Raw genomic sequence first — 19195 nt, 5'->3', positions numbered from 1 at the left:
GTTAGAGATCGAATTATTTTGAACAATTTTGCCGGGCGTGAGCTAGCAGATGCTATCAAAGAAGTATAATATACTCGCTTTGCCTCAGTGATAGCATGCTCATACGATTCCCTGAATGCCTCATAAGCTGATCTCGATGCTCCGTCATGGAGCACTTGCCACACGCCTTTCAGCTGTCTCTTTTCCCGCTTCATCAGTCGAAGTTCCTCGGTGAACCAAGGAGACCGATTTCGGCGGGGTCTGAGAGAGCGTCTAGGGGCGATCTCGTCGAGTGCATTGGATAGCCTGATGTTCCATGTGTCCACCTGCACATCGATCGAGTCACTGGCAGGCTCCAGATCCCTCAGAGCATTCCGGAACCTACTGGGTTCCATAAGTCTCCTTGGGCGAGCCCAAATTGGCTCGGCGCCCTTGCAGCGTGGGTAGGCATGCTCCAACCGGACTCTCAGGGCGCAGTGATCTGACCATGGAACCTCTATTGTGGAGGCTTGGGTCACTTGAATTCCTACGCTGAAAATCAAATCTAACGTGTGCCCCGCCCGATGCGTGGGCCCAGTAGTACAGAGGGAGAGTCCTAGTGTCTCCATGGTAGACACTAGGTCCATAGCTGCTGATGAACAAGAGTCTGCATCAGCGTGGACGTTGAAATCCCCCAAGACGATAAATCTGGGGAACCTCAGGGACCACTCCGACACAGTCTCAAGCAGCTGGGATAGGCTGTCCGCTGGTGCGCTGGGCGCACGGTACACCAGCAGAAAGGCTATGCTCTCACAGGAATCCCACACCAGGCCAACACTTTCAATGCCAGAGATGCTCAGCACAGGAACTGCCCTAAGAGAAAAACTTTCTCGGGCGAGCATAGCCACCCCACCCTCCTGCCTCCCAGTCCGCATCTGGTGAGTGATTGCATAACCTGGAGATGTTATTTCCTGGAGTAGGATCTCATCCCCCTCTTGGATCCAAGTTTCTGTAATACACACTAGGTCAGCTCCCTGATCATTAAGAAAGTCCCTGATGGTAGCAGTTTTGTTCCTTTTAAATAACCCAAGCAACACCGGGTACCCAAGCTAGTAATAATAATAATTCCAAACAAGCCACAAAAGTCAATGCCAAGAAACTGAACCCTGGGGCCGATATCTGATTTCTTTGTATATCCTTGCGGCTTTTAATTGTGCAGCTTTTGGAAAGGGAAAAAGCCCTTTGCCATGCTTCAAATATTTCCATTTATTGGTGCAAACTGGCGTTGTATTCACATTCTTGTTCCAAAATTAATTCTCCAAGATGCTCCTCCATCCAAAGCCACCTCTAATAACGTTACAGTAGTGGAATTTATTTTGCATTTCCCTGGCTCTTTTTCTGTGGAATGCCATGCCTCCCTAATTCGGAGATAAAAAAAAGGCCACCCAATGGGGGAGGGAAAAAAGCCATCCATATAATTGGAATTGACAGACGGTGGAGCTTCAAGCTGGGGGAAAAAACTCTCTTTCCTTTTTGGGATGGGCATTTCATTACTTTGTGCCAAGCTTTGATCGGGGGACCGTTGAGTCTTTGGGGAGAGGGTTTGGCAAGAAAAACTAGGAATTTCACCACTGTATTGTCGAAGGCTTTCATGGCTGGAATCACTAGGTTCTTGTGGGTTTTTTTCGGGCTATAGAGCCATGTTCTAGAGGCATTTCTCCTGACGTTTCGCCTGCATCTATGGCAAGCATCCTCAGAGGTGTGAGGTCTGTTGGAATCAGGACAATGGGTTTATATATCTGTGGAATGGCTGGGGTGGGGCAAGGAGCTCTTCCCTGCTGCAGTTAGGTGTGAATGTTTAGCTGATCACCTTCATTAGCATTTGAAGGCCTGCCTGAGCCTGGGAAAATCTGTTGCTGGGAGATGTTAATCTGTGCCTGGTTTTTTCCTCTCTGTTGTTTAGCTGTTATAATTTTAGCGTTTTTTAATACTGGTAGCCAGATTTGGTTCATTTTCATGGTCTCTTCCTTTCTGTTGAAATTGTCCACATGCTTGTGGATTTCAATGGCTTCTCTGTGTAGTCTGACATGGTGGTTGTTGGTGTGGTCCAGCATTTCTGTGTTCTCAAATAATATGCCAATAACAGCATCCACCCAAACATCCAGTTCACCATGGAAAAAGAAAATGAAGGAAGACTGCCTTTTCTAGATGTCCTAGTCATCCGCAAACCAGATCAACAATTGGGTCACACCGTCTACAGAAAACCCACACACACAGATAGATATCTACATAAAAACTCCAACCATCACCCAAGTAAAAAAAGAAGCACCATTAAAGCCTTGGCAGCCCTTGCAAAAAGAATCTGCGAACCCCACCTCCTCCAAGATGAACTGAACCACCTCAACTGGGCTCTCCAGGCCAATGGATACTCCACCTCAGACATCAGAAGAGCTGCAAGACCAAGAACAAGTCACGAGAGTAAAGATGAAGATCCACCCAGAGGAAAAGTGTTCCTGCCATACATCAAGGAAACCACTGATCACATAGGGAAGCTGATGAGGAAACACAACATACAAACAATCTACAAACCCACCAAGAAAATCCAACAAATGCTATGTTCAGCAAAGGACAAGAGGGATCCTCTCACCTCTGCAGGAGTCTACCGGATACCATGCAGCTGTGGACAAGTCTACATAGGGACCACCAAACGCAGCGCCCAGACACGCATCAGGGAACATGAAAGGCACTGCAGACTACTTCAACCAGAGAAGTCAGCCATAGCAGAGCACCTGATGAACCAGCCTGGACACAGCATATTATTTGAGAACACAGAAATGCTGGACCACACCAACAACCACCATGTCAGACTACACAGAGAAGCCATTGAAATCCACAAGCATGTGGACAATTTCAACAGAAAGGAAGAGACCATGAAAATGAACAAAATCTGGCTACCAGTATTAAAAAACTCTAAACAGCTAAACAACAGAGAGGAAAAAACCAGGCACAGATTAACACCTCCCAGCAACAGATTTTCCCAGGCTCAGGCAGGCCTTCAAATGCTAATGAAGGTGATCAGCTAAACATTCACACCTAACTGCAGCAGGGACGAGCTCCTTGCCCCACCCCAGCCATTCCACAGATATATAAACCCATTGTCCTAATTCCAACAGACCTCACACCTCTGAGGATGCTTGCCATAGATGCAGGCGAAACATCAGGAGAAATGCCTCTAGAACATGGCTCTATAGCCCGAAAAAACCCACAAGAACCTAATTTCACCACTGTTTCGTATTGGAGGGTGGCGCCCTGTTTCTTGACTTTGGCATTTTCTGACTTCCTCTCCACATAGTTTGTCTTTCCTTTTTGAAAAGGAGGAAAGAAAGAAGAAAAGGTTGCAGGCCTTTTGGGAAGAATGGCATTTTGAGCAAAAATTTGTGCGGTTGTCTCTGCATGGTTTAAAAGTCTCAGATGGCTGAATTTATTACTTTATTTTAATCCCAGCTTTCTCCCGATATAGGGACACTCAAGGCGGCTCATCATCATCATCATCATCAACTTCTCCTCCTCCCCCTCCTCCTCCTCCTCCTTCTTCTTTGGGTTGCTGTGAGTTTCCCAGAACATGTATGGCCATGTTCCAGAAGCATTCTCTCCTGACATTTTGCCCACATCTATGGCAGGCATCCTCAGAGGTTGTGAGGTCTGTTGGAAACTAGGCAAGTGGGGTTTATATATCTGTGGAATGTCCAGGTTGGGAGAAAGTGTTGGGAATCAAGAACTGTTAGGCTCAAAAATAACCCTCTCTGGGGGTGATTCCACCAAAATATAGCAGAGTGCAGGGTGCACAGTAAATAAGCAGCAGAAACATGAAGTGAGCAAGGATTGATTTCCATTCAGCAGGATGGAACAGGATTGCAGATCCACAACTCATAGGATCAAAAATAATATGATTATTAAAGATAAAAGAAATCCATTCTAGATAGGAAAGGTTCTTGGAGCTAACTAGCTTCACTGAGCTATCATCTAAGGTAAAAGAAAAAGGAAAAATAATAAAAGTAACTATATCTACTACATCTTTGCCTGGACAATGGCAAGATGCTTCCTCACTCTATAGAAGACAAAAAGGAAGAGGCCTGAAAAATGGAGACAGGCCACATGGCCCAGCCCAGGGCAATAAAAATACCTTTAAAAGAGGAAGTTACGTTTTCCCTATAGGATTACATTCCTAGGTATTCAAATGGGGAGGAGATAGTACCATGCAAAGATAAGTGAGACAATTCCCCCTTTTAACCCCTTCTTAACCAACTTAACTACAGGAAATTGGGAGGAATCCCGAAGTCTATCTAGGCTATCTACTCATTGAGAGCTGGAGACTTGTGCAGTCAGGGATGAAACCCAACAATCCCCTTCTTTTCATCTAGGACTGCTCAAGTCTATCACGTTCAGCATCTTCTTCAGCTTGTCATGAGCTTGTCTGGCTAACGGTTTCGTCAGGATGTCTGCAATCATATCTTCTGATTTGCAATATTCCAGTCTCATAAATCCTTCTTCATATGCATTCTTCACAATATGATATTTTGTATCCACATGTTTGAGTAGAGGGCTGATTCTCTCTGTTTGGGAATATTTTAGAGAACCTTGATTATCTTCAAAGACTTCTATTGGTGTTGGTTCACTAATTCCAAAATCAAGCAGTACCATGTGAAGCCACTTCAGTTGCTTGCACGCTTCCGCTGCTGATACATACTCTGCTTCAGTTGATGATGATGCAACAATCTTTTGTTTTTGTGTTGTCCAGTCTATCAGTGCATCTCCATAGAAAAACAGGTAACCACTTGTCAATTTTCTATCTGTAATAACATTAGCCCAATCCGAGTCCACATATCCTTTAAGTATGAGGTTACTGGTAGCTTGTAGTCTCGACTTGAGGTTCAATGTCCCCTTCAGGTATCTTGCAGCCCTTTTAATTGCAATCAAATCATGTTTGGTTGGTTGACTGGTCTTCCTGCACAGTATTCCAACTGCTGCTGAAATGTCAGGTCTTGTAATCCTGCTGATGTACAGTAGCTTTCTAATAGCCTCTCTATACAAGCTATTGTCTGGTAATAGTTCACTTTCTGAAGAGTTTTTCCAGTAATTCACTTCCATGGGTGTACTTACTGGATTTGCATCTGAGAGTCCAAGATGTTTTAATAAGTCCAGTATCTTCTGTTTCTGATTTAGCAAAAAGCTTCCATCTTCTTCTCTTTCAATTTGTATCCCTAAGTAATGGGATATGTTTCCAAGTTGTTTCATTTTCGCAGTACAGTTAAGATGTTGGACAATTTCATCAAAGTCGCATTTCTCTTCAAAACAGAAAATGATGTCATCCACGAAAGTTAGAACATATGTCCATCTATTGTTCTTGAATCTAGAATAGAGACAAGGGTCAGCATTGCCTTGAGCAAAACCCTGCTCAACCAACATTTGATTCAGTTTTTCATTCCAGCATTTTGCTGCCTGTCTTAATCCATAGATTGATTTCTGTAATTTGCATACATAGCCTTTGTGTGCTTTGTCCTCAAAGCCTGGTGGTTGTTGCATAAAAATGTCTTCCTTCAAGTCACCATGAAGAAAGGCTGTTGACACTTCCAAGTGTTGGACATCCATGTTTCTTGAAGCTGCTACAGTAAGCAAAAGTCTTAGAGTTGTATGTTTCACAACAGGTGCAAAGGTTTGGTCATAATCTTCACCAAACTCTTGTGAATAGCCTTTAGCAACAAGTCTGGCTTTGTACCTCTGTATTTCTCCATTCTCATAATGCTTTAACTTGAATACCCATTTGCATCCACCAATATTCTTGTTCTCAGGTGGTGGAACAAGTGTCCATGTTTGATTCTGTTGCAATGATTCCATTTCATCAATTGCTGCATTCATCCATTTCTTCTTTTCATCCTCTGGTAATCTTTGCATTTGATTCCAGGATGATGGTTCTTGCGGTTCCATTTCATTGCTTAGATAAGTAAAACGCAAAGGAGGGATGCCTTTGTATTGTTGAAGGCTTTCATGGCCGGAATCACTAGGTTCTTGTGGGTTTTTTCGGGCTATAGGGTCATGTTCTAGAGGTATTTCTCCTGACGTTTCGCCTGCATCTATGGCAAGCATCCTCAGAGGTAGTGAGGTCTGTTGGAATTAGGACAATGGGTTTATATATCTGTGGAATGGCTGGGGTGGGGCAAGGAGCTCTTCCTTGCTGGAGCTAGGTGTGAATGTTTCAACTTATCACCTTCATTAGCATTTGAAGGCTTGGCTGAGCCTGGGAAAATACCCTGTTGAGAGGTGTTAAGATGTGCCTGGTTGTTTCATCTCTGCTGTTTTGCTGTTATAATTTTAGAGTTTTTTTAATACTGGTAGCCAGATTTTGTTCATTTTCATGGTCTCTTCCTTTCTGTTGAAATTGTCCACATGCTTGTGGATTTCAATGGCTTCTCTGTGTAGTCAGACATGGTGATTGTTGGTGTGGTCCAGCATTTTTGTAAATATTATTTTTAGTGTCCAAACAAGTCAATCTTACAGCCCCAATTTCAGTACATATTACTTCATTTTTGCCAATTCCATATACATAAGATTGTCATTCTTCTAGATGCGTGAAATAAGCTTTATTTGAGAAATAATGATCAGTTGCACCACTGTCAATAAACACATCTTCATTTACTTTATTTCTGGAAAACATAAAAAGAAAATCTTCATCTGATTCATCTCTCTCTTCCAACTCATTTGGGTCATCAAAGCTTGGCAGAGCTATTTTCACATTTCCTCTGGAAAAATGCTTCTGTGGGGGGAGGAGATTAGACCCACTAGCATTCCCTTTGTTATTCCAATGACCTCTGCCTGATGAGCTACTAGGAGTCTCTGCCATTTGGTCAGGTTGCCAAGCAACAGGAGTTGCTGAGTTTCTCAAATTCAGTTTGCTTTCCTTTGCTTTCCAGTAATTACGCTGAAGATGCCCAGGCTTTCCACAGAAATGGCAAATTCTTGGGCCTGCATTTTGAAACTTTTTGCAGCCTTTTGCAGTCTTAAGGGCCATACCATCTTTGGTTTCAATGATACTCCCATTCTGGTGAATATATTGAGCTTTCAACTCAGAAATTAAGTCATCAAGTGTCAAGGGCTTTTCCTTGTCCTGGGTATTTCTCAAAATCAATACAGCTTGTTTATAATTTTCATCAATTTGCAGATGAACAAGAGAAATAATCATCTTATCACTTAAAGTCTCTCCATTCAATCTTAATTGTTCAACCAAGGAACGTATTTCTTGCAGATAATCAAATAAGTCACTTTCTGAATGCATTTTCAATGTAAACAATTTTTGATAAGCAAGGGTAATCTCAGCCAATGAGCCTTTTCCATAATTTTGCTCCAAACGATAAAGCATGGGTTTGGCTGTTTCAGCATTTCTAACGCATTCAAATACTTTATCTGATAATGCCAGAGATATGATTGATCTCACCACTCTGTCCACATCCATCCATTCATCTCGTCCTTCGGCTGCTGGATCTGGAGGGTCCTCTCGTAGGACTTTCAGCTGCTTTCTGGTCAAGGTAATGGCGCTCCATGCAGTCATGACGGCCACATGACCTTGGAGGTGTCTATGGATAATGCCGGCTCTTCAGCTTAAAAATGGAGATGAGTACCACACCTTTGCCTTTACTTAGGCGATCCCTCATAGTCCGAGGATGAAGGTCCTCCAAGAGTGGTAACCTGGGGGTGGATCCGTAGGTGGCTGTGGAGTTTACCTTTACTTACCTAGAAATTACCCCGATATTATGCCTCTCCTTCATTTCTGGGTCCTCCAGTGACACATAATCAACCTGCTGCAAAAAGATTGCATAGAATTGTGCCAGAGGACTGAGAAAATGCCTAGAGCAGAGCTTCCCAAATTTCATATTGGGGACATGACTTTTAGACATGCATCCTTTTGAGACAATAATTCAGCTTTACTAGCAAGCCAGAGGTTTAGCCTACCCTTTATAAGAGTTTCATACAGTATAAGTAACATATAACGTTATATAGTGATTAAACCTCACTGGGAGGTTTTTCAATGGAGGTTGGATGGCCATTTGTTGGGAATTCTTTACTGTGTCTTCCTTCCTGGCTGAAGGGGGCTGGATTAGATGTCCTTTGGGGACCTCTTCCAGTGGAGTCTTCTTTTCTGGAGTTTTTGAACTGAGTCTGGATGGCACAACACTATGTCCTCCTCCAGCCACAGGATTCTGTAGAATGGGCTGTGGTGGCACAACAAGTTAAATCGCTTTTTTTTTTTGGGGGGGGGGGCTTTTTTAAATTGATGATTTATTGTTTTATCCCACTCCCGCCCTCTCCTCCTTGTGCATGCAATTTGTGTAGCAAACTACAGAACTTACATTTGAAATATCAATCTCAGTCTTAATTTTTCTGCTCCACATCTTAGCACATTCTCTAAATAATTCCTAACAGGTTTCCACATCCTCTTAGTTATTGTAACCTTTTCAATTTTATCTGTATTATTCCTTTTGTAATTTGTTATTTCCACATTTAACATATTAACTATATACTTATACCAATTAGTCAATGTCCATTTTGTCTTATTTTTCCAACCCCTCACTAAAACAATTTGTGCACACGCTATTAATGTGTCAACCAATTTTTCTTTTTGTATATTCTTCACTCCTGTTATCTGTGCATGTAGTACATTTCTATTAACTACTAGCTTTCCCTGCCATGCGTTGCTGTGGCCCTCTCTGTTGATCTGGAAAATAAAGTAATTAGAAAGTGTTGGTTTCTAATATATGTTATTCCTTTATGCTTCTGGGTAAACAGTATTTCTTGTTGTTTCTTTGTCAGTCTTGATGTGGAGAGTGTCTGGTTTGCCTACTCTGGAACATGGAACATATCATAGTCCTTCTTCAGGGGTCCCTTTCAAATCTATGATACTATGTGTGTGTGTGAATCATATTTATCTATATCTACGGCTGGATGGCTCTTTGCGAGGAGGGGTTTGTTGGTGATGAGGGTTCTGTGTGGGAAGTTTGCCCCCATTCTGTCATTTGGGGGGTTCAGAATGGTCTTTGATTGGAGGTGAGGAGTGAATCCCAGTGCCTACAACTCCCAAATGTTAAGGTGTATCTCCTCCAAACCTCTTTTCATATTCGTGCCAAGTGTGGTGGAGATGCATCATTGCTCGTGTCCACAGTGCTGTCTGGATGTAGGTGTACTACAATTCCCAAACGATAGGTGAATGCCCAGCAAACCCTTCCAGTATTAGTGTGCCAAAGGCAGGGTAGAAATCACTTAAAATAAATTAGTAAATTGTAATATTGCGGTGTGAAGGAGGCATGGGTAAACTCTGGCCCTCAAAGTGGTGTGGACTTCAACTCCCACAATTCCTAACAGTAGCGGCTGAGGAGGAAAAGGAGGGGGCCTGAGGCTGTTAGGAATTGTGGGAGTTGGAGTCCGAAACACCTGGAGGGCCAGAGTTTGCCCATATCTATACAGGAGGTACCTGAAGCCCAATTTCCTGAGGCCTCTAAAGAGAAGGTCCCCCTCCTTCCTTCTTTCCCTCCCTCCTTCCCTTGAAGAGGTAGCTTATCTGTCGCGAAGTGGAGGGGGCTGGACTTTCTGCCAGCTGTGTCCCTGCCTGGAAAAGCTCGCGGATAGGCTCCGAGAGGAGGGAGGAGGAGGAGGAGGAGGAAGAATCGACTCCGCCCTGCTCGCACCTCTCCGCCCAGCCATGCCTTTTCTGCGTCTCCTCCTCCTGAGGCCCCCACTCACACCCGGAGGCCCGGTATAGAAAGAAGCCTCCACCTCAGCGGCCCCGGTGGGAGAGAAAGCGGAGCAGGGCCGGGGATTGGAGGGGGCGTGGTTTTCTGGGAAGGGGTGTGGCCAGCGGAGGAGGAGGAGCAGGAGGGAAGGATTTCATCATTGCGGGAAGGGGCGGCGCAATCCTTCCCTCCTGCCCCTCCTCCTCTGTCAGCCACGCCCCTTCCCAGGAAACCACGGCCCCTCCAATCCCTGGCCCTGCTCTGCTTCCCCTCCCACCGGGGCTGCTGAGGCGGAGGCTTCTTTCTTCGCGCCCCCCTCAGAGGCCGCTTCTTTCTATGCCAGGCCTCCGGTGTGAGTGGGAGCTTCACATGGGGAGCGGGGCGGGGGAGGGAGGGAGTGTGGCGTGAACATGGGGGGTGGGGTGGGGAAGGGAGGTGCAGAGGGTGCGTTGGCCGTTTGGCCATGTGCGCACACCGGGGACTTGCGGCGAGGCGCCATTTTGCATGCTCAGTTGTTTTGTCCATTTGTGAGTGTGTTGTTTAGTATTTTGAATCGATTTGTGCATACCTTGTGGGTTGAGGTATGTGCATGGGAATTTTGTTAAATTTTCGTCTGGGTTTTTTTGAGTTTTGCTGTCCCGTTGGACGCCCCTTACAGATTTATATATATATAGATTACTATTTGTAAATTTAACATTCTATTGATTTCTCCTTCAATTATTCTCCACTATTCTTGCACTCAATCACATTCAATGGGTTAAACCACTAAGCTATTGAACTTGCTGACTGGAAGGTTGGCAGTTCAAATCCATGAGCTCCAGCTGTTAGCCCTAGCTCCTGCCAACCTAGCAGTTTAAAAACATGCAAATGAGAGCAGATCAATAGATACTGCCTCGGTGGGAAGGTAAATGGTTCTCCATGCAGTCATACTGGCCACATGACCTATGAGGTGTGTACGGACAACACAGAGCCAGAAATGAACACCACTCTTGAGAGCCGGAAGGGAAGCCTTGACCTTTATCTGTGTTTCATTGCTTCTAGGCATTGAATGTTTGCCTTTGTGTTTGTGTATGCTGGAATCTGCCCTGAGTATGGATTCTAGCATACACAAGAGATAGGGAGGAATACAAATAGTGTCATTGTTGTTGTTGTTGTTATAAAATTGCACTGGAGGACCAGAAAACCTTTCTAGCATATCTAGAGCCTCCAGTACAATCCTACAGTCAATTTCCAATGGAGATATGGAAATCGAATCATGCTGGAGGACTTATGAAATGCCTGGAGAAATTATATTTCCGAAATTGTAGGTACCAGTCCCAAAGATTGTATTATGAATTTGGGAGACAAATAGTATGAATAGTTTTTTTGTTTTTGTTTTGTTTTTTTGCATAAAACTAAAGCGTGGGGTTTTTTTTGCGTGCAAGTAAAATTTGAACTCAGTTCAAATGAGAAAACAATCATTGCACACATGCCCAGAAACTCTTGTAATCTCCGCCATATGGGAGAAAACTTTGGGAAATGATTTGCTCCTGCATACGAGAACGGAACAAGTGGAGATTTACATCCCGATAAAGAAAGGAAAACAATTATGGTGACATTAACATACTAGATGAGGAGAAAATCTGAGGCATGAAAGTAATTTTGCAAAGGATTAGATGGTATTTATGTTTTGGAACCGTACATTTTACGATGATGCATTCATTTTTCATTTACCTTGATTCGAAATCCATTCCCTTCTGGCGCTCCAAGCAGGGAGAGACCATTATTCTTTAGGAAAGACAAGTCATATTGCCAACATGCATATTTAGGACCCTGCGTATATGTGTTGGCATACTAATAATGGATGTGGGTATATATTTCTCTATGTATAAATTCCATTCTGGGGACCAAGAGATTGCTTTCTTCTGGAACATTGCAGTGCCAGTTACCCATCTAAATCCCATTGATTGACCTGAATGAACAGATCCACTGGATCAATTGGATTACAATCCCTCCTCCGTAATCACAGATTCTGTTTTTGCAAAAAGCTAGATTCAACTGACAAAGGGAAGTTCTAGACCTCATCTGGAATCCTGGGTCCAGTGTTGGATATCTAAATTCGAAAAAGGACATTGACAAGCTGGAACGTAACTTGGAGGAACTTTTGTGGAATTTGGTTCATTCATATTGCCTTTGTAGGAGCTTTGTAGGAATGCTCATCATGGTCAATTGCACACTTGCTTCAACCAGACAAGAGTTCTTTCTCTCACCCTGGACATTCCACAGATATATGAATGCCACTTGCCTAATTTCCAACAGACCTCACAATCTCTGAGAATGCCTGCCATAGATGTGGGCGAAACGTCAAGAGATAATGCTTCTGGAAAATGGCCATACAGATCGGAAAACTCACAGCAACCCAGTGATTCTGGCCTTGAAAGCCTTTGACAACTTGGAGGAAGTTTATAGGAAGAACTTTGGTTCACCTTTATGGCTTTGGAGGAACTTGGAAGAACATTGGAGGAACATGGTTCATATAGCCTTTGGAGGATTTTCTGAGGAATTTGGTTCATTTGTATGGCCTTTGGAGGAACGGAGGATCATGGTTCATGCCTATAGCCTTTGGAGAACCTTGGTTCATATTTATGGCCTTTGAAGGATCTTGGAGGAACTTTGTAGGAGCTTTGTTCACTGTCTTTGGAAAAACTTGAAAATAAGTTTTGAGGAACTTGGTTCATTTGTATGATCTTTGGGGGAACTTGGAGGAATTTTGGAAGAACTTGGTTCATGTCTATGACTGTTGGAGGAACTTGGAGAAACCTTTAAGGACATTTGTTCTTCAATGGTCTTTGGAGGAAATTGAGAGGAATGTAGTTTGTGTGTATAGCCTTTGGAGGACCTTGGAGGAACGCCCGTTGTTTTCCAATGGTCTTTGGAGGAAACAGGGAGGATTTTTGAGGAACTCAGTGTTTTGGAGCAACTTGGTTCATGTAGATGGGTTTTGAATGAATCTGAATGCAGAGAACTAGCCCCAGATATGGAGGTGAGGGGTGACAGAAACCAGAAGTGGCTTTTAATCCACTTCTGTTGGCTTTTCCTACAGCTCTAGGAGTAGCAATGCAGTTTTCCTGTTCTAGAACAGGTTTATGTGTGTGTGTGTGGGGGGGGGGGGGGAGTGGACGGAAGGAGTCTTTGGATTGATGAGCCCCCCCCAAAAGTCCTTGAGGCCCCATGAGGGCTAACTCCAGTGTATATATGTGTATTTTCCAATATAAACAATAAATAAACGGTAGGCCTGGGTAACAACGGAAAAATTTGTTTCTAAAATCGATTTGTATTTGGGGTTTTTTTTGTTTCGATATTTAAAATAATTACAAAATTTTCCCTTAAAAAAGTTCGGTATTTACGAAATTTCGTAAATATTTATGAATCGTTTAGTTAAGATGGTGCCCGCGTTACCGCATGCGCAAAGCATTTACGAAATTTCGTTATTCGTAAAACCGTCAATAACGAATCGATTATTAAGGTTATTTTTTGAATTTTTTGAAGAATAAAAGAGAAATATTTTTCAGAAATATTTAAAAATGGAAAATTAACAAAAAACTTGCCCTCTTGTGGAGCGAACACAGCTACAGGACAGGGAGAAACGTGCGCACAGGCACACAAGATTCTTTTCTTTTTTTAGATTATTTTTTGAATTTTTTGAAGAATAAAAGAAAGGTATTTTTCAAAAATATTTAAAAATGGAAAATTAACAAAATGCTCGCCCTGCTGTGGAGCAAACAGCCACAAGACAGGGACAAACGATAGCACACAGCCACAGAAGGGTCTTTTCTTTTTTTAGAATATTTTTTGATTTTTTTTAAGAATAAAAGAAAGGTATTTTTCAAAAATATTTAAAAATGGAAAATTAACAAATTAACAAAAACCGCCCTCGCTCTCCCAACAGAATTAAGGAATGCAAAAATGAAAGCAAATGAATCAATGCAAGGAATGAATCCAAGCTTAGCCAACCAAGCCAAGCCAATCCAAGCCGCCCTCCCGGACCTCCCGTCTTCTCTTCTCCCTCGCCTCTGCAACAATGAGCAATGCGGCCACGCAGAGCCGCTTTTAAAGGGCTGCCCGCCCAATCACAATCAGCCACGGTGCACTGCTTGGGTGCTTGGGAGCACCGGATTGGCTCCCAGGGCACCCAGCATCCTCCATCCCATTTCCGAAATGGGTGGAAGCTCGTAAAAAGTATGGAGGATGCCATTTCGTTATTGAAAAACCCTTCCGGGTTTGAAAATATATTTTGAAATCATTTTGTAATTGTTAAATATAACGAATATTTAACGAATTACAAAATTAACGAACGAAACCGCCCAGGCCTAATAAACGGGTCTAATTTTTTTGATGTAGTGCCCTTCTGCCATTTGAAATTGCCTGCTCATCAATATGGGATTACTGGTGTTTATCGCCAGCTATTGATCCTTCTTGGCCCTTCTCTCTTGTCCAGCATTACAACGTTGTGTTGCACATTAGCTGCCTCTCTCTTGCCTTGGTGGCAAATGCCACCACGCCAGTCTTACAAATAGGGAAGATGGGAAGGGGGCAATGATACACTCAGATGCAAGATTAAAACATGGTCTGGTCAATCGGTTTATTGATTCTCTCCCTTCTGGCAACTGCTGATGTTTCTTATGGAGCCGCATGAAAATATATGGCCATGTCTCGGGTGTATAATTGCATCGTAAATGCTAAACTCAACACTGACACAGGGTGCATCTCTAGTGTAGAACGAATGCAAATTGACTGTCATGGCTTCATGTGGTGGCATCCTGAGAGGTGTTGTTTTGCAAGGCCTTCTCAGCCTCGGTGATCCCCAAGGGCTTTGAAAATCCAAGTTACCTAAAGATTTGTTTTAGAAGGCCACAGACTTTGGTAACTTTCTTGCATGCTGACCTCAAAACAAGGCCATGGTTTTGGCCTATAACATTCTGGGATTTGCAGTTTACAGAGACGGCTTTTAGAACCCTAATTAAGGGAGCTCTAGTTCCTCCCCAAAGTGCATATCTCATGACTCTTTGGCATTTACAGTGGAATCATCATGCTATCACTGTGAAAGTGTTGTATTTTGTTTTCAGTCACTAACAGTCCTAAAGTACATCTACATCTAAACTTCTTCTCCTTCTCCTTCCTCTTCTACACTATAGAATGAATGCAGTTTGACACCTCTTGAACTGCCATGGTCAATGTGGTAAAACTCTGGGAATTGTAGTTTTTCAAGATATTTTGCTATCTCTGCCAAAGAGTGCTGTGATACATCCAGGCATGTAGACCGGGGGGGGGGGGGGGCTACAGGGGCTTCAGCCCCCCCCCCCCCGAAATTCTCATGGTGGTCCGCGAGAAGGCCTTACTGGTACATTATTTAAACTGGGGTAACTATACAAAAGGTTTGATAGGGTAGACCCTCTTTCACCCAGACTCAGCCCCCCCCCCCCCGCATCAAACTCAGTCCCCCGGAATCAAATCCTGGCTACAGGCATGGATACACCAAACTACAACTCTTAAGATTCCATTGCATTGAGCCATGGCTGTACAAGCAGTGTCAAACTGGATTAATTCCACAGTGCAGATACCCAAAGTTGGTAGTTGCTTTACTGGTTGGACAATTGGAATATGGAAGCCATTTGAAATATTCTGGATTTCATTTCAGTTAGGATTGGACATGCATTTATTGAAAAGGAAAAACCTCCAGGCAAAAATTGGCCAACGTATCCATCCAGATCCAGAGCTTTGAGTCTTTCACCCTGAAAAATCTGATCCACTGAAATGTAATTTGGCTGTAGTTGTACCTCCTGTGTTTGTGGTGCAACTTTTGCCTTTGGGGTCTGGAGAACAGTTTGCAAACTGAGATGCAAACCAGATTTCACAAACCCCGGGCCCAAAAAACATATGGATGTGTGTAAGGCCGCAAGGGCCTGATGAAAGAACCGGAGCATCGCCGCAGCAAAGCGTTGCTCTTAAACCATTTCAACATGGGCCAGCAATGCTAATCAGCTTGGAATGGAATCCAGCATTGGTAATTAAAGGCCGACTCTTCCCCCACCAGGATCCCTTTTTTCCTCTTAACCAGAACATCCTTGCAGAAATCCCTCCCCTGGGCTTTCCCCCTCCTCTTCTTCCCCATCTGTCCCCAACATGTAGTGGAAGAACGTATTTAGACTTGGCTGTCCTGTCATTTTTTCCATCATTTAGAGGAGGACACAATAGCCTTGGGTTCACCTCACTCTTCCCTCCCTTGCAATCTGGAGGTCTCCTGGTATGGTGGACCACATCCCCCATCACCCCCAACTCACAAATAGGCCATGCACAGTGAGGCGCGATGGGTGTTGCAGTCCAGTATAGGAGCTCTGGTAGCTGTTGTGGCTAATAGCTTCCACAGGAAACAGGAGATCATGAATCCAATCTGGATTTTAGTACAAACTATAATCCATGCTCTCAAATAAGACTACTGGCTCAAGAAGTTTTGGTGGGAGGATTTGCTGTCTATTTCCAAAAAGGAAGAGAAGGATAGACTGAGAGATCTTCAACCTTCTCTGCCAAATATATGTTTTCTGATGGTCTTTGGCGATCCCTCTGACACCCCCTCACGAACCCCCCAGGGTCCCAACCCCCAGGTTGAGAAATGCTGAGGTAGACCAAAGGTGCTGGATTGGCAACTCCTTTATAATTTGGACTATAGTATAAAATTTCTAAGAAGAGAAACAAACAAACAAACAATAAGCAAATATTGGAGATATATGACACTAAAAACTACATAACTACGTACTGTCTACTATTGCAGAACTTATAGTTTTCCCCTTCTTGAATAAAAATTGCTTATAAAAATAAGGAAGCCATTTTAAATGGTTCTGGATACTCTCCTCCAATATCATTTCCATTAAACACAATGGTGCAGGCTGGCACTGGAACCGTGTTGTATTCCCCCTCCACCAGTGGCTGAAACCACACAATCTGTAGGTGACAGCTGGCGCAGCCGGTAGCCCAGCCTTTACATTGGTATGAACTGCAGCAGGGAGTTCCGCAGTTCCTGGGCCAAGCTTTGGGGCCAGCAGATGGAATGTGCCTCAGCCGCCAGCTCTAAGACCAGAAATACCTGCAACCTAAGCTAACTTTCCCTCTCCCTTTACTTTGTATCGCTCCCTAATAAAACACTTGAAACTTGAAACTTTTTATCTTTCCGCATGCTACTTTGTATCCCTTCCTGGCTCAGCACTCCATGAACGTTTCCATAAAACCCCTTTCTGGGCTCCAGAGGGCCGTGAGCCCGCGGGGGGCGCCTCCAGGTGCCCCCCGGACCCCGAATCTGCGTTGAAACAAATCGCGGATACGGAAACCTCCACTACAAACCCCGCTATCCACCAAAAACACATAACATGGCGGATCGCCGCCGTTCCAATTTTGCTTTGCTCTATGACTAATTCCAAGCCTATCTGCCATCTCCGTTTCTCTGTTTTGGGCTGCTCCTCCCGGGAGAAAATTAGTTTTGTTTCGAGAACTTCTGTCTTGCAGAGAAACAGCTGATTGTCAGTGGCTGGGTTCTTTCCCGCTTCCCCGCGGCAGCCGGCTGCAGCAGCCCCGAGGAGGGGGCCAGATGGCTCCCAGGTCTTGACTGGGAGATGCGGTTCACTGAAGGACATTGCTCCACTCTCCACCATTTGCAGATTCTTTTGCGGACCTTTCTGCCCTCTCTGATTGACTTGATGCCCTAACATCACGGACTTCCTCCATGAACTCAAAACCAAGCCGCTTGGGGAGAAAGAGCCCCCCGCCTGTGTGTGTGTGCCCTTGTTGAAAAGGATCATACCTCAGGAACTCTGCTGATTATCTCTATCAATTACTGTGGTTTTCTAATAAACTTTACTGGGATGGGATGGGGATCTTTCCTATGAAATCTATGAGTTATGAAAGCCTATTAAGAAAGTATATATGAAGTATATGATATGTGATGAAATGAAATGAAATGAGATGTACCCTCACCCTCCTTCCTTGCCTTTTCCCCTCTTGAACTTTGCCCTATTAAAAAAATGTGACCTGGGGATTACAGCTAAGGAATTCAATTTCCTTAGAAGAAACTCCATTCACACCAACATTGCATGGACCCATACTGACAAATCTTATGGCTTTGTTTTCAGAGTCAGACGAACAAAGCCAGAGATTTGTCAGCCAAAAGCCCGGAAAAACAGACTGATTAAATCAATCATGGTGTTTGTGTACGCTCCCTTGTGACTAAGGACTCCCTTTGTCCACAAGGTTGAGATCCAGACGCCACCCATAGCCCACCCTTTGTGCCTATACACATCTGTTATCGGAACCCAGGAAATCCCTTGTTCCCCCATCTGCCTCCCTGCCGTGAGAAGAACAAAAGGTGTTCAATCAGCTGGCAGACGCCTCCCAGGCATTCCGCCCCTCTGCACTGTCAAAATACATCCCGCCTCCTGGCCGCTGATTGGACAATCTCCGGAGGCGCTCCGAGGGCTCTGATTGGCCCCCTGGAGGCGACAGCGGCCGGCGATTGGAGGGGAGGCGGGACCAGCGGCCAAGCCTCCTCCCAGCTGTTCCGGAGCCGGCCAATCAGGACAGAGGGAACTGACAGGAGGCGGGCGGGAGATTCAAACCGGGATTTCTTTGTTCTTCCTGTATAAATATGCCTGAAATTCACTGTACTGTATGCTTATTGTGGATTCATCCCTTTAATGCATCCTTTTCAGCTGAATCGCTTAAATAAACGAATAAACGCCTCGGTCGCAGATTTCTCTTCAGCCTGGTGAGATTGATTTTTAATATTTTTTGCGTCTTTTTGAATTGGCATCCGCTGGCCGCTCACCAAGGTTAGGACCCCATTCGCGGTCCTTAGGGACTCCCCTCACTGGGAGTACCCCCAAAAGAGCTCGATATCATTTGGCTTTACCACGAAGGGACTGCTGCTTGAGGTTCCAGACTAAATTATAGCCTAAATTCTCAAGCAGGCGCCTTGGACTGATTCTTCGGGCCAGTGGCGGCGGAGGAGCGGCTCGGGAAAAGAGGCGCCTCTCCCAATTCGGACTTTCATTTGACCAGCTAACCAAAACTACAAATTCTCCCGCAGCCACCTCCTCCCAAGCTCTGACCTGGGGTTTCAGCACAAAGGAGTGCCAGGGAAGCCTTAATCTAAGGACTTCCAGGAAGAGGAACGACCGACGCGGAAAGGGGGGAAGAAAACGTCCGGACGGGTAAGAGAATCAACCGCGGGCTGCCTTGGCCGTCAGGTGGGAGGGGATTCTAGGTTTTCCGAACCAGCTTCGGAGTTGGCCCACTGGGGAGGGATTCTCTAGGTCTCGGTAACAAATTCCTGGCGGGGGGTAGCGAACATCCACGTTTGAGGCCCGGAATAGCAACTCAGCTCGCTTTTGCGGCCTTGGCTGGAGCTACGTGGGAAAGGGAGCCCTTCCCTT

At 44.5% G+C, this 19195-nt stretch overlaps 1 protein-coding gene across 1 annotated transcript in view; it reads right to left on the bottom strand.

Moving 5' to 3' along the window:
• LOC137095569 (uncharacterized) overlaps positions 1–7561 on the bottom strand; it is a 99029-nt gene extending 91468 nt beyond the window's left edge. Inside the window, exon 1 of the mRNA XM_067462351.1 lies at positions 7448–7561. Within this exon, the coding sequence (XP_067318452.1) occupies positions 7448–7561 (114 nt within the window). The remainder of the gene's footprint in view (positions 1–7447) is intronic.
• Between the last annotated feature and the right edge of the window lie 11634 nt (positions 7562–19195).

The sequence above is a fragment of the Anolis sagrei genome, chromosome Y (genome assembly GCF_037176765.1).
Source record: "Anolis sagrei isolate rAnoSag1 chromosome Y, rAnoSag1.mat, whole genome shotgun sequence".
Taxonomy (NCBI): Eukaryota; Metazoa; Chordata; class Lepidosauria; order Squamata; family Dactyloidae; genus Anolis; species Anolis sagrei.
Note: the sequence above shows the minus strand (reverse complement) of the source record. Positions and strands in the feature narration are given on the sequence as shown.